The sequence below is a fragment of the Aethalodelphis obliquidens genome, unplaced genomic scaffold (assembly GCF_003676395.1).
Source record: "Aethalodelphis obliquidens isolate GAN/ISIS:26980383/991018 unplaced genomic scaffold, ASM367639v1 scaffold5, whole genome shotgun sequence".
In the NCBI taxonomy this organism is placed as follows: domain Eukaryota; kingdom Metazoa; phylum Chordata; class Mammalia; order Artiodactyla; family Delphinidae; genus Aethalodelphis; species Aethalodelphis obliquidens.
The window spans coordinates 15,807,140-15,820,444 of NW_020837949.1; the positions used below are offsets into that span (position 1 = coordinate 15,807,140).

The 13,305-nt window shown below is 41.0% G+C and overlaps 1 protein-coding gene across 1 annotated transcript in view; it reads left to right on the top strand.

Moving 5' to 3' along the window:
- Nucleotides 1–13,305, top strand: part of DGKI (diacylglycerol kinase iota) — a 258,213-nt gene that overhangs the window by 217,592 nt on the left and 27,316 nt on the right. The window contains exon 26 of the mRNA XM_027101799.1: nucleotides 10,703–10,740. Coding sequence (XP_026957600.1) covers nucleotides 10,703–10,740 — 38 coding nt within the window. The remainder of the gene's footprint in view (nucleotides 1–10,702; nucleotides 10,741–13,305) is intronic.

Genomic DNA, 13,305 nt, shown 5'->3' on the forward strand with positions numbered 1-13,305 from the left:
TGGTGTCTTCACTGAGCACCCTGAGCTGGCTGACATCTAAGGCTCCTCTGTTCAGGGGACTGAGGCATCGAAGCTAGGAAAGAATACTGCACAATGAAACACACGAGGCAAAACCAAAACTGTCATCTGCCATTTTGGAAAGGTGTTGCGGAGACACCTCTGCCCTGCTAGTGTATGGATTCCTGCAGCCGAGGGCCAGTCTGTCACTTCTGCTTGTGATGACAAACATCACTGCTATTTTCACACCTCACCACGTACCCATCTTTCGAAAAGATGGAAACCGAACTTTGTAAAGCACATAAATGCTGCAGACAGCTTTCACACTGGCAGCTTTCTTTATCAAGGTAACAAAATACATTACTATTTAATTATGCAGCTTCCAGCTTCTCTCCTGACAAAGCAAAGCCCCAAGCCTTATTGAAAAAGGGATTTGTAAGCAGCTAGAATCCACTCAATTCTGCTCAGTCTGGTGACATTCCCATCCCCTCTTTTCACCCTAGGAAGTGAAGGCGCTTATTTCAGCCTCTGCGAAAAAATTAGAGTGGTGTTTTACAAGATAGCAAAAAAGTCGTTTAAACCGTACCGTTTCTGCAGCAGTTGGCTCTGTTTCTCTGACCACGCGTCTCTCTGGTTCTCGTATCTTCCCTAACTAACCCTGAGGGCTTCTTCTCTTTCTTGGAAAGCATGACCCACCCAAAGACGTTCTTCTTCTGGTATTGATTTCCCAGCGAGCTTTCCTTTTTTCCTCTTCTCTAGATTTAAGCTCTTTTTATCTTCGAGGAAAAGAGTGACAGGCATGACCAAGGTTATATTTGGAAAATGGAGTTGCTGAGTGATTTTCACTGACATTTTTTTAAAAAGTTTTTGACCTCACATTGCTGAGTCTTGGAAGCACCCTCTTTTAACTCTCTGACTCATTTCTCCATGCTCCCATTGCAGCTCTCCTTCTTTATCAAGTGAAACTGCTTATCACTTTTGTCCTCCATGGCTCTATGCTGCTGGTCTTCTCTATAGAGAACTCTCCTCCCATCTTTTTGCCAATGCAAATCTTCCCTTTTTAAACCATTTCTAACAAATTCCCTAGGAAATCATCCCATACATCACCCTACTTCTTTAGCAAGCAGAGCTACATGTGGTTGTGTAAGTGTACACACGTTACTTTATAGATACCCTTACCTTTCTGTCTTTAGAGTATATGAATCCCTAAGAAGAATGAAGGTATAGTTTTATTTTTTTCTCTCTTAGCAACTGGACAGTAAAATCTGCTCTTTAATAAATATCTTTGAAGTTCAACTCATATACTGAAGGCTTTTCTACTTTGTATCTTATCCTTTGAGCAAGCTTCAGAACTAACCATTTGCTTTATAATTCTTGCTTCTAAGGTGTGATATTGCTTAGTCCTAAGTTAGCATAATATTGAAGTGAAAGTTAAAACTTTTTTTTTCATTTCTCTGAAGTAAAATGCTTAATTTTTCTGTGCTTCCAATTAATATCTATCATATGTTGATATGGGGAAGAGTCTAAATTAGTGTTTTTCTTATAACTTACTTGCAGATACAAATGATCTTGTCTGTCTTCACACTTACAAGTAAGGACAAACTCTAGAAATTTTACCTTTTTAGAAAAAGGTACACTTTGGCTGTATGTGCATTTTGCTGGTATGTCTCTGAAAGTGTCAACTCCTTGGCTTTATTTCATTCCAGGGAGGAGTGTTTTGGTTAAACCTAGTCTTCTTCTCAGTTCTAAAGGTCTTTACCTGACAGAGCAGTCAGTGTGCTGCTAGGAGATGATAAGGTACTTAACCATCCCGATGACCGGATGACCTATAAACCTATCATCTTTTTGAGCTCAAGAGCACACTCACTTGTACTTGGATCTTGGCCTTAAACACCATTTCCCATGCAGTCTTGATATGTGGTTAAAACCGATAACCATCTATCACTCTCAGGCCCTGTCAGGTCTGCTTGCAGCTTTCACTGAATGAAGTGTGAGCGCACTTCTTCAACCTAAGTTCCTCTTAGAGGTCCTGAGGGACACTGCTAAAATACATCCCATGAGCTCAAGGAGACCCATCACAGGAGCAACGCCAGCCTGACGTTGAGGGAAGGGATGATGCCGAATCCCTGATGCTCTCGTCAAGACCCTCAGCAAATGTCATTAGGACCTGAGGCGGCAGCAGCTCCTCTTCTTGGCACCGTCCTCTCATCTGTGAGGCTCACGGGGACCTCATCTATTAGTTCTTCCATTTCTCTTACCCTGTCAGGATTATGCGTTATCATCCAAATGCCAGGGAAAGCAAAAATAAACAAAGTTTGTCAATCTAAATTAAATTCTCTCAGCATTCTAGGGATGAAGGACTTTTGGAGAATACTGGAACTTTTTTTTTTAATCTCTTACATTGCTAAAGCAGTTTACAGTGCGCTAAGCATTTTAGGACGTATGACTTTATTCGTAAGGAGAAAGAGTGTTATTGTGTCCTATAATTATTTAGGGTTCATGAAGTTAGTAAGTTGTAATCAGATTGAAACCCTTTACAAATAGGAAAAAGCCTCCCTGTGGATGGAAGCTTAATGTTTATTGAACAAAAATAGTTGATAGGATTCTATTATATTGATGCTAAAAATGAATTTATAGTTTTCTAGTTTTATGGGAATAATTGGATATTCCTTTAGAAGATGGTACTACATAAAAAAGTGTGTCGAACCACTTCATCCAAAAATGATAATATTAATCTGTCATCACTAGAGAAAACATTAATTTTGAGCTGTATAGACTGTCAAAAAGGTATTTTCAAGAACTTCTCTGGTCCCCCAGTGACTAGTGTTAGCACATATTTCCACAGTTGGTGGAAAGTAACATGTTGTGACTGCGGAAGAGTATGAACCCAATTGGCCCCTTAACTTGGGAACTTGTCTTCTCTAACCCAATGCCCAAAGCAGATTAATTAACCTATGACATTTGTTTTAACAGTGAGCCAAGGCTTACTACCAATGTCCTAGGAAGTAACATGCATCGTTGCTTAGTATAAGGCTCTCATTTGACCCATAATGTAACCATTTCTGGTTTATTGAGATACTTACAATGGTGTGTCACTGCCTCTAATAAACACCACTATGTACCTTAAAAAGTTATGGAACTATTTTCAGCTCCAAAATTTACTGTCAGGTGTAGCAGGGGCCAGTAAAGTAGACTTTCTTCTGTTCCTCAGAACGTCTTCCTTGACCCAGAGTTTGAAGAATATTGAAATGATAAGCAGCCGAATCCCCAGACCATAAGTGTCCACCAGGTAGTTAGTAAGCACTTCATATATTTCCTGTACTATAGAGTTTTCATTGAAAGGTGGCGTATGGGTAAAACAAAGAGGAAAAAAATGAAAAACACAGTCCCTGTGCTTGTGGCTTAATGGCAGAGATGGGACTTAAACATGTAAAACAACCAGAGAACAATTTCACAACAAGAGATAAACAAGTGGGATGTTTGGGAGAGACATCTGGTTCCCGCACTGTTTATAGGTCATTCCAGTGCTGTATAAGGGAAATGGAACTGTCTGTCTCTGAAGGGAGCACGTCCTGGTCCTCTGGCAACAAAGTGCACGTTTTCTGCCAGGAGGGAACACTGGATGGGGGCTGTTTATTTTTTCTCCAAACAGGAAACCTCTTCCATGCTAATAGCAGCTTCAAAAAGATCGCTGTAGCAGATGGAGAGAACCCATATACATTCATGAATTCAATTAGCAGGGACTAATTGAATTTGAGGATTAACTCTGTCATTAGAGACACAAAACCTATTTATGTCTTCCGTCTCTGGTTGCACATGCTAAGAGGGATTTGGCACAGGTGGTATTGGAGTATTAGACCACTGTAGCATTTAATGCCCCTTAGATGCCACTGATGGGTTAATCCCAATGACGATGAGATGATAAGATGACAAACTATGTGAGGTGTGTGCTCTGTAACCCTCCATTCGATATTTCAGCAGTGGAGGAGACGCCAGTCGGCAGAGCGTGAGGAATATAGGACTAGAGTTCTGTGAGTGTTTGCCTGACTGGAGAAGAAAAAGAGGAGGGGCAGTCTCTTCTCACATCTGATGATTAAAGAGAGCACACCTTACACAGAATTCCTAATTCAGTTCAACCAGCATTTGTTGTCTGCAGAGTCTTCTACTTGCCTTGCACTTCCCGCTCCAAAAAGCTGGTCCTTCTGATAAGTAGTCTTCCACCTTTTCTTATTTATCTGCCGAGATACTCATGATGTCAAACAGATGACACTGTGTGCAGGTACACTCCCATAGATCACACAGGTGACAGAAGCTACTGTTCTTGGTCAGTTCCCAACCCTAACTGAAAGTCAGCACCAACCCACTGACTCCACGCACATCACGATGCAAGTGTGGGATGTGACGGCTTGTGTTTTCCAAAAACAGCCACAGCGGCATCTCCCATCCCACATATTCTTCTTGCAGCAGGACTTTGACGTTCTTTTCATCGAGCTATGAGGTATGTGGCTCCTTTCCTTGAATATGGGCGAACTTAAGCCTGAGGCAGAGCAGACGTGACGCTGTGTGATTTCCAAGGCAAGGTGACTTCCACTGGGCTCCCTTGGAATGGTTGCTTTTGAAACAGTCAGCATTTCAGGAGGAAGCCCAAGCAACCCAAGGAAGCCCGCGCGAGCAGAGCTCCCAGCTACCAGTTGTGCGTGTGATCTGTGAAGTGGCGCTTGGAGCTTTCAGTGAAGCTGCCCCAGCTGATGCCAGATAGAGCAGATATTTCTGCTTAACCCAGCCCAAATATCAGCTTTTGAACAAAATACATAATTGCCGTGTTAGAACCACTGCATGTTGGGATGGTTTGCTATGCAGTAATAGGGAACTGATACAGGTTTATGTGTCATTATAAGAATAATCTTGAGTTCTAATATATTATTAAGAACCCTTAGTATTCTAGCCATTATTAGCAAAGAACTTGGCATGTATCTTATTATCAATTGTCAAAACTTCCTTGAGGCCTAGATTCAAATGCAGAGGTCTTTAGAGATATCTAGTTCCTCCTTTCCTTCACCTCGTCTTGGGTTCAGTATGACTATGTAAAATAATATCAATTATCAGTCATTTTCATGAGCTGCTTCCTCCTTTATGCCTAATTAGCATTATTCACGATAGCTATCCATTAAATGTGTGTTAGATTACCTTTGCTGTGGTTCACGATTATATTAAATTCCATTTTGGGAGCTAAGCCTTCACAGTTTGTTGCTCATGTACCAGGGCTTGCTGCTCACAAAGTAGAAAAATTGGACAGAATGCTGCTGATAAGGAAAATGCAGGAAAAGCTATGCAGAAATATGTATCTCAGAGAAGTAAGCTTTTGGGCATCTGACAGTGCAGACTCTCTGGCGGCTGAGCAGTAAGTAATTAAGGAAAAGTGTGAAGACACCTGTCGTGATCAGATCAAGGGAATTGTGAACATGACATTCGCCGTAGGGATGCTTGTTTTTCAGTGTCTGCTTTGGCATAAAAAGAGTTGCAGCCTAAAGCCTTAAATTGACTTTATTTTCTATGTGATGCATTCATGAACCTTTTATTTGGGGTTGTTTTAATTTTTGCTTACCTTGCTCCAAGTTAAAGAAGAAACAGCATGGTGGAAGGAACTCTGACCTAAGAGTCAGAAATAATAAAAGAAAATATAAAAGAAATAATAAAAATAAAAGAGACGAGCGCCCTTCTGTCTCTCAGCTGGATTGCTAACTATCTGTGTGACCTTGGAAAAGTCAATTTACTGCTCAAGCCCCATTTTCCTTATCTATGAAATGAGAGGGTTAGACTAAGGCCAAGTAGAGCTCTGCAATGTGGAATATGGCTTCTGAAGCATTAGTTTTATGTTGTGATTCTTGCTTTGCAGATGTAAATATTTAGGAGTAAAAAGTATGCAGAACTTGGCAAAGCCAGACGTATATTTATGATTCTCGATGAATCAACTGATTTTTACCGCCTAGGCCTCCACAAGCCATTCTTTGTTCAACAGTTTTTGTTGTTACATTTAATTTTTTCTTCCACAAGTAAAAAACAAAAGATTTAGATGACGGCCATCATTAGCAAGTGACAATTCAGCAACAGAATATTAATTTTAAAACTGAAAAATAGCTGAACATGAAAGATTAAAAATTTTAAATAGACATAAATGCTCAGGCTTGTGACTTTATATACAGCGTAGTTATTTTGGTTCATTTATTGAGATTTATAAACATACACGTGGCTTTGCCAAGTTCTTTTTTATTTACAAATATTTTTGTCTGCAAAGCAAACGTCACAACCTTAAACCATCCCTTTGGAAGTAGTCATATGCCATATTCTAGAGCTACAGTTGACCTTAGTCTAAACTTCTCATTTCATAGAAGAAAGTGATTCATTTCTGTGTAATGGTGTTAAAAACATCAGTATTCCATGGTGTTCTACACTGAAGACCACAGTGGTCAGAGTCGCTGTTTCTTGAGCTTACTTGCAAAGCAGACTCAAAAGAACTGATTTTATCTTCATTTTCCTCATGAGAGAGCTGAAGCTTGGTTAATTGCCCAAGGTTATAGCTAGTTAATGGTACTCACAAGACTTAAACTCAGGCAGTATGATTCTAGACTCAATTAAAATATATTCCTTCCTAATTTGGATTTCTTGCCAAAATATCAGCTCTCTGAGAGGATGGAGTATATTTTGTATGGTCAGCCTTGAACAGGGCCTGGCACGGCAGAAGCAGGCGAGCCAGCCAGTGGGCCCTTGGACTGTGTTCTCCCCATCGTGATTCCAGGTGATAGGAGTCATTTTTTCCCTTCTGTGCACCGATGGCTAAGGATGTCCGGGCTTTTGGGAGTCCAGGCCTAGGAGAGAGGCTGTGAGAAGGAAGACAGTGATTCCTTCCTGGTAGTCCTGACTTTTCAGTTCCAGCTTTCTCTCTCAGGATGTTTACTGTTTAGCAATTGATTGGAAGGCACAGCGCTGAAGGAAAAATAAACCATTTCTTGTGAACTAATGATTCAACCTCTAAACTCTAAAACTGACAAACTTTTCAGTTCTCTACCCTCTTACTTTCCTGTCTGACTGTCTAAGTTTATGTGATTTAATTGTCTGGGAAACTTAGTATCCACCTACTCAGTAACCCTTGTGTCCCATTGGCCATTTGGCTTCCCTTGTTCTTTTGAATTTGGGAGCATTGTTGCCTCAGTTATGAAGGAGTTTTGGAAAAGGCAAGAAGGCAGGCTCAGAGCTGAAGAAATAATAAAGAATAATACTGTAATCATAACAACTCATTATTTGTTTTTAAGCTTGCTCTTTCAGAAGGTTATTATCTGGAGTTGAATACTAATGGATTCAGGCTCTGTTTATGCAGAGCAAATCTTAAACAACAGTGTTCAGGAGGGAAGGACATTAATCAGGAGAGAAGAGGGCCTTGTGCCTAATAATGTTTGCATAATAGCTACCCTTGAGTATACTGCTTGGCTTAAAAATAAATATTCATGTTTTCTGTCTCCAGTACAATTGGAAATTATTTGTGGTTATGATTCTTTTATATGCTCTTCTATCTGTTCATGGGGACTTTAAATTGGGAGGCTGTAGGAAACCAAAAGACATAAATAAAAATGCTTTTGAGTGAGTCTGAGGTAGCAATGGAAAGCCGCCGTAATGGGGGTAATCCGGAGCAATTGAGCTGAGAGCAGGTCGTAACTCTGTTTGCGGGAGGGAAGGGGATGAATCAAACTGGCATGTGTCAGGACATTTATACGATCCTCGACTTACTTTTAACGCCTCCATAGCTTCTCATTACTCTTGGGATGAAAATCCAGGTTCCTTTTCTTGACATAGCGTGCTCCCTGGAGCAGTCCCTTAGGAACTCTACAGTTATGACCTAAGACAACCCAGCCTCAGATGTGATAATGCAGAATTCTTCCCAGGGCGCCTCAGACAACATGACTCTTAACTTCCAAGTCCTTGTTCATATCTTCCCTTCACGTTTTAAGGATTTTCCAAATCTTCTTTGCTAATTAAATCCACTTATTGTGGAAGAGTCACCTTAAATTTCACCTCCTCCAACAATCCTTTGAACTCTGCAGCTAGCATAAGTTTTCCTCCAGCCTCTCATTAATTCATTCATTTGTTCATTCATTCATTTATTTTCAGGGCTCTTTCAATAGTATTTATCCTGGGGAATTTTTGTTATCATCCTGATTTCTTGCTTATATGCACCAAATTTTATTCACTGGTGCTTTAAATTAGCGAATTCACTTTTCTTTTCTCTCCCCTTTATTCTTTCTTTTTTCTAATTCTTTTAAACTTGAGAAATGTGCCAACATGGTCTTGAAAACGCAGGCTCTACATTGTTACAAACTTCTGCATGTAAGTTTCAAGGCTCTTCATTAGCTGCCTTCTCAGGCAACTTCCCTAACCTTATTTCTTTCCTAAATGGATACTCTACCTCGGTCAAGAGAACATCCTACAGTATAAAAGCCCAGACTGAGTCGTTCTCCCAGACCTGCAACTGCTCATACTTTCCCCTGCCTCTTCCTCCCTGTCCTCTGAGGTACAGGTGACATCTTGGGGTGAAGCACCAACCATCCCACTGGCTCCTTCATCCATGCCTCACTTCTGATGGGGCCTGTGAACAGAGAGGTGTCTGCTTGACTCCACCACCAACTTACCCTCATTGCTAGGCTCCTTCTGAAGTGTTTGTATGTCTCTTTCATGTACTTACGTATAGTCACTCTACCCCTTCTGTCAATATAACTTATCCTATTTATAAAGCACTTTTTTGGTTTCATCTTTACTACAGAGAGGTAAGCAGGGCAGCTGTTAACCTTATTTTACATAAGAAAATTGGTTCAAAAAGTTTGGATGACTTCTTAAATTTACATATCTAGTAAATTATAGAGATTGGAATTAGACTCCAATCCAGTGCCTTTTCCACAACACTACAAGCTTGATAACCTTTAGACTATTTTCTTCCATTTTCCGTAAGCCTCACAGAGCCTAGTAGAGCTTCTACAGGGCGACCTCCCAGAGGGCACTGGACAGAGGCTGGGGCTGGTCACAGGGACCTGCACTACGGTGCTGATGGGGCCACCGTTGGCTCTGTGCCCCGAGAGAGTCACTGCACTCTGAACCCCAGTGTCGCATCTATACTAGGAGGAGTGAGACACGTTTCTTGGGTTCTTTGGATGCATAACGTTTTATTAATTCCCTTTCTGTCATTTTTATCTCCATTGCCTTCTCACTCCTTTTCTGCTTGCTCTCTTTTCAATCAGTTCAACAACTGATTGGTGTGCGTTGATAGCGTACAAAGAGCATTGTGCTGGGAGCCAAAGGGAGGTGAGAAAAGCAGATTGCTTACAGCTTGTTATGGGAAAGAAACATTCTTCCCTCTTTCCTGCTCTTCCTTTTTCTCTATTCTTCCTGCATTCTGCTTCCTCCCCTGTGCTCAAGGAACCCTCATCATTTCCACAGGTTTTCAAGGTTTCTGCTTTGGGAAGGCACTCAGCCCTGGGCCATTGAACGAGTTTAACATGCCTGTGGTCCTTTGCCTCTGGTCACCGAGGGCTCCTAACTGCTCGTCATAAATGCTTCAAGGGCTTTGTTCAGTGACGGTCAAGGGCTCCATGTACTTTGATACCTGATACTACATTTTTGGCTAACTCTATATGAGAGACTCTGAAACAAGAAGAGTAAAGTGACACTTGAAAAATAAATTTTAAATCTTCTAATCTTTTTGGTGACTTTAAAGGCTTAAAATAATCCTTTTTTTTGAGCAGTTTTAGAATCTAAGTATTTATTCTTCTAAAGGGACCATTTTCGACCTAATACACATTTCCCTTTAGGAACCATAATTGTCATTAGACACTCATGTATTCTTTCCCCCTTTCATCAGTTATATTTTCTCATTCCTCTTCTACACCCCACATGACAGGCACAGGTACTTATATTTTTTTCCCCTCGGCTACATAGTCTTACAATTAGTTTAGGTTACCTAGGACTTCTAGAGCTCTTTCTGTAAGAATCACCAATGAATTTTATGCTAAATATACGGTTATTTTCTTCAGAACATAATCAAAATATGTGTTTCTTCTTTACTGTCTCTTGTCCTTCTTTCCATAGCAGTAGGTATTTATCTATAATTATAAAACACACAAACAGAATTACTAGTGATTTTTGAACCCCAAAAGGACAAAGTAGAGGGAACTGGAAAGAAGGGACCAGAAACAGTCATGATTAGGTACCTACTTTGCGTCAGTGGATGAGTTAAGAACATTTAGATGATTGAATTAATCCTTTGAAGGATCCTATACAATTGAGACTTGCTGTTTTACAGATGTGGAAACTGAGGCTCAGAGGGGTTAAATAACTTGCCCAGTATTCCACAGCCTGTAAGGGTCAGGGCTAAGATTTGAATCCAATATGTGTGACTCTAAATTTCATGTTCTCTTTTCTGTACCTGGGCTGGAGAGGGCTCAGGTAGGCTCTAGAATGATGTATGAGATGAGTGCCCAGGTAGGGAAGGGCTAAAGGGAAGGCCTTAGTCTGTTCCCAGATTCACCCTTTGGCATGTGTGTCCTCCCCTGGTTCCTGCCCCAAATGTAGACTGTGTCTCCAAAATACGGATCCAGCCCTTTATAATATTTTAATGAGAGGGTCTTCTACTAATGGGACATCTCTCTTTTGTCTTCCACAGCAATTTTGCAGGCAGTAATAGCTGGTGATCTTATGAAGGTAAGATATCTTGCTACCAGAACTTTTGGTGATTCTTTAAGACTTTAAATCAACATCATTTCTCACCAAATTTTCATGATCCCGTATATCGTTTCTCATCCCCCTGGTACTAGCTGGTTAGAAGGAGGAAGGATGCTCTTTTTGAGAACTGAGAAGAGAGGATGAGAGGGGTCTTCACAGCATCTCTACATCTCCTAATAGCAAAGGGTCTGTGCAAAGGCACTGCGCTATTTGCCTTGACTAGATACAACCGATGCATGTCCCCAGGAGGCAGTCCTCACAGTGCTTGGAATTCCTCCTCTCTGAAGTTAAAAGATTTGAAGTTAAAAGATTTCTTTTTAGATAGGTCTTTAAATGAATGCATCTGTAGGAATAACCTGGACAATACCCAGAAATACATTCTCTAGGCAAGAGCCTACATCTTGTGACATTATTACAGTTTTGAACTTCGGGGATCACGGTGAATCAGAAGATGCTCTGATCTGCCTCGAGTATTTTGATTTGTGCTCATGTTTTCTGACGAATTTAGTTCAGAGGGAAGTTCAGAGGGAAGGAGGTGGTCACTGCTTGCCTCTAGAGTGAATGCGAATTCCAAAGTCAGACTGCGTGGGTTCAGATCTTGGCTCTGCCATTCACCGTATACGTGACTTTGTGTAACTACCTAATTCTCTCTGTGCCTCAGTTTCTTCATCTGTAAAATGGAATCACATTGCCCCTCTCTTTGCTTTATTGTGAGGATTGAATGTAAAATTCATGTAAAGCTCTTAAGACTGTTCCTGTTACACAGCAGGGACTCTAAAATGATAGCTGTTTTATTAATATAGTGTTAATCTGTGTTTCTTTAGTAGCTAAACATAGTGGGGAGGCAAATATTTGTTATAAAATATGATATAATCTATGAATACCCTAAAAGCTGTATTTGGCCCCAAGTTATTTTCAGGCGTCAGGACTTGGACTGCCCACATGTCCCTGTCTAACGCACACTGGCGTTGATCTGTTCTGTAATATCAACAGCTGCCCCTGGGCAGAGGCTCTGCCTTACTCATGGAGTATGGTGCCACTGCATATGGAGAAACCAGAAGCCTTAAAAGAAAGCTGAGAAGCACTGCCCTTGTATACAAGTTCTTCTGACGCACATCTGTTGAATAAACTGCAAAATCTCTGTGCTACATTTTTAACAGGTTACTAGCAGAAGACAAATAGTGAGAAGGTTGCCAGCATCTTGATAAACTGCCGTCTTTCGACACATAATCCTGGGAGTGGTGCCTGTGCCACTGTCCAGATCATAGCGTTACTAGGAATTGTTACCCACAAGAGGAAAGTGCTGTCTAAGCAGTGTGGGCGCCTATGCGTTCAGTGCCATTTCCCAGCAGTGGATTAAACCAATACTATCCTATACTCCCTGTAGGGCCTTATAGTGGATTCTGTGGGAAAGAGAGGCGTGAGTTAAGACCTGATTCCTGCCCTTGCAGAGCTTCTAAACCAGAAAATTTTGCAAACTGTTGTACATTTGAAACCTTTTCATTTTATTTTGTATATACTTTCAGTCTAGGCAACAGATTTTCCAGGTCCCTGGGTGTATTATCACACTTTTTTTTGGTACTTAGTAGAGAATTATTTGAGAGATGGGAAATCAGTATGTTCAGCTGGCTGTCTTATTTCATTCTCTGTTGTAATTATTTCCTAAATGACTAAGAAATGACTTAATAACACCTTATTTACTGAGAGGTCAAATATAAAGGCTTAGGGTTTTTCTCTTTCATTCTTTTCTTTCTGTCTTTTTTTTCTTTTCCTTCCCAAGTACTTTTTCCCCCTTTTCTTTTTTCTTCTCTATCGTCTTTCATTTTTCTATCCCATGTAGAAAGTACAATAAATATTAAATATTAAACTGCGTGTGTGTGTGTGTAAGGGATGGAGAGCGATAGAGAGAGAGAGAGAGGTTGGGTGGGGAGCGGGGGGTGGCAGTGCACCAGTGAGCTGAGAACAGAAAACCCAGGATCATCCCTGTGTGAAGGTTGTCATGAGTGGCTCCTATACACTGGGCTGCATAAAATGCCCGTTGACTAACTTAACATTCACAGTGTCTATAAACACCACTGAAAGGCAGAATCAGGGCAGCTGATGGATTGGGTCTCTGCTATTCTGTTGAGCCCAAATCCTCTGTGGATCTGCCCACAAAGAATGGAAGTGTCATTGTGAGACAAGACAGTTGAACAGAACAGGATTCTCTTCGCTTTTTGTGGAAGACAATTAGCTACTTCTTCCTGTTCCTTTGCTTCACAGTTTAGGCGTGAAAACCCCATATATTCCTTACTTCCATTCAGCGACTCCTTTTTGATCAATTTCCTAGGAAGTCTTTCCTGACTTTTTTCCATCCCCTACGAGTGCCCTGTGCTACCCTCCTCAGGTTCTTCTCCGTCTCTGTGCAATTCTTTACACAGCTGTCTCCCCCGTGGACGGCAAGGTCTTGGGGGCCAGTGGCCAAGTTGTATTCATCTTTGTTTCACTGGCATCTGGCACATGGCGGTTCTATGATTTGGAGTGAACGCGTGAACCGTGAGTTTA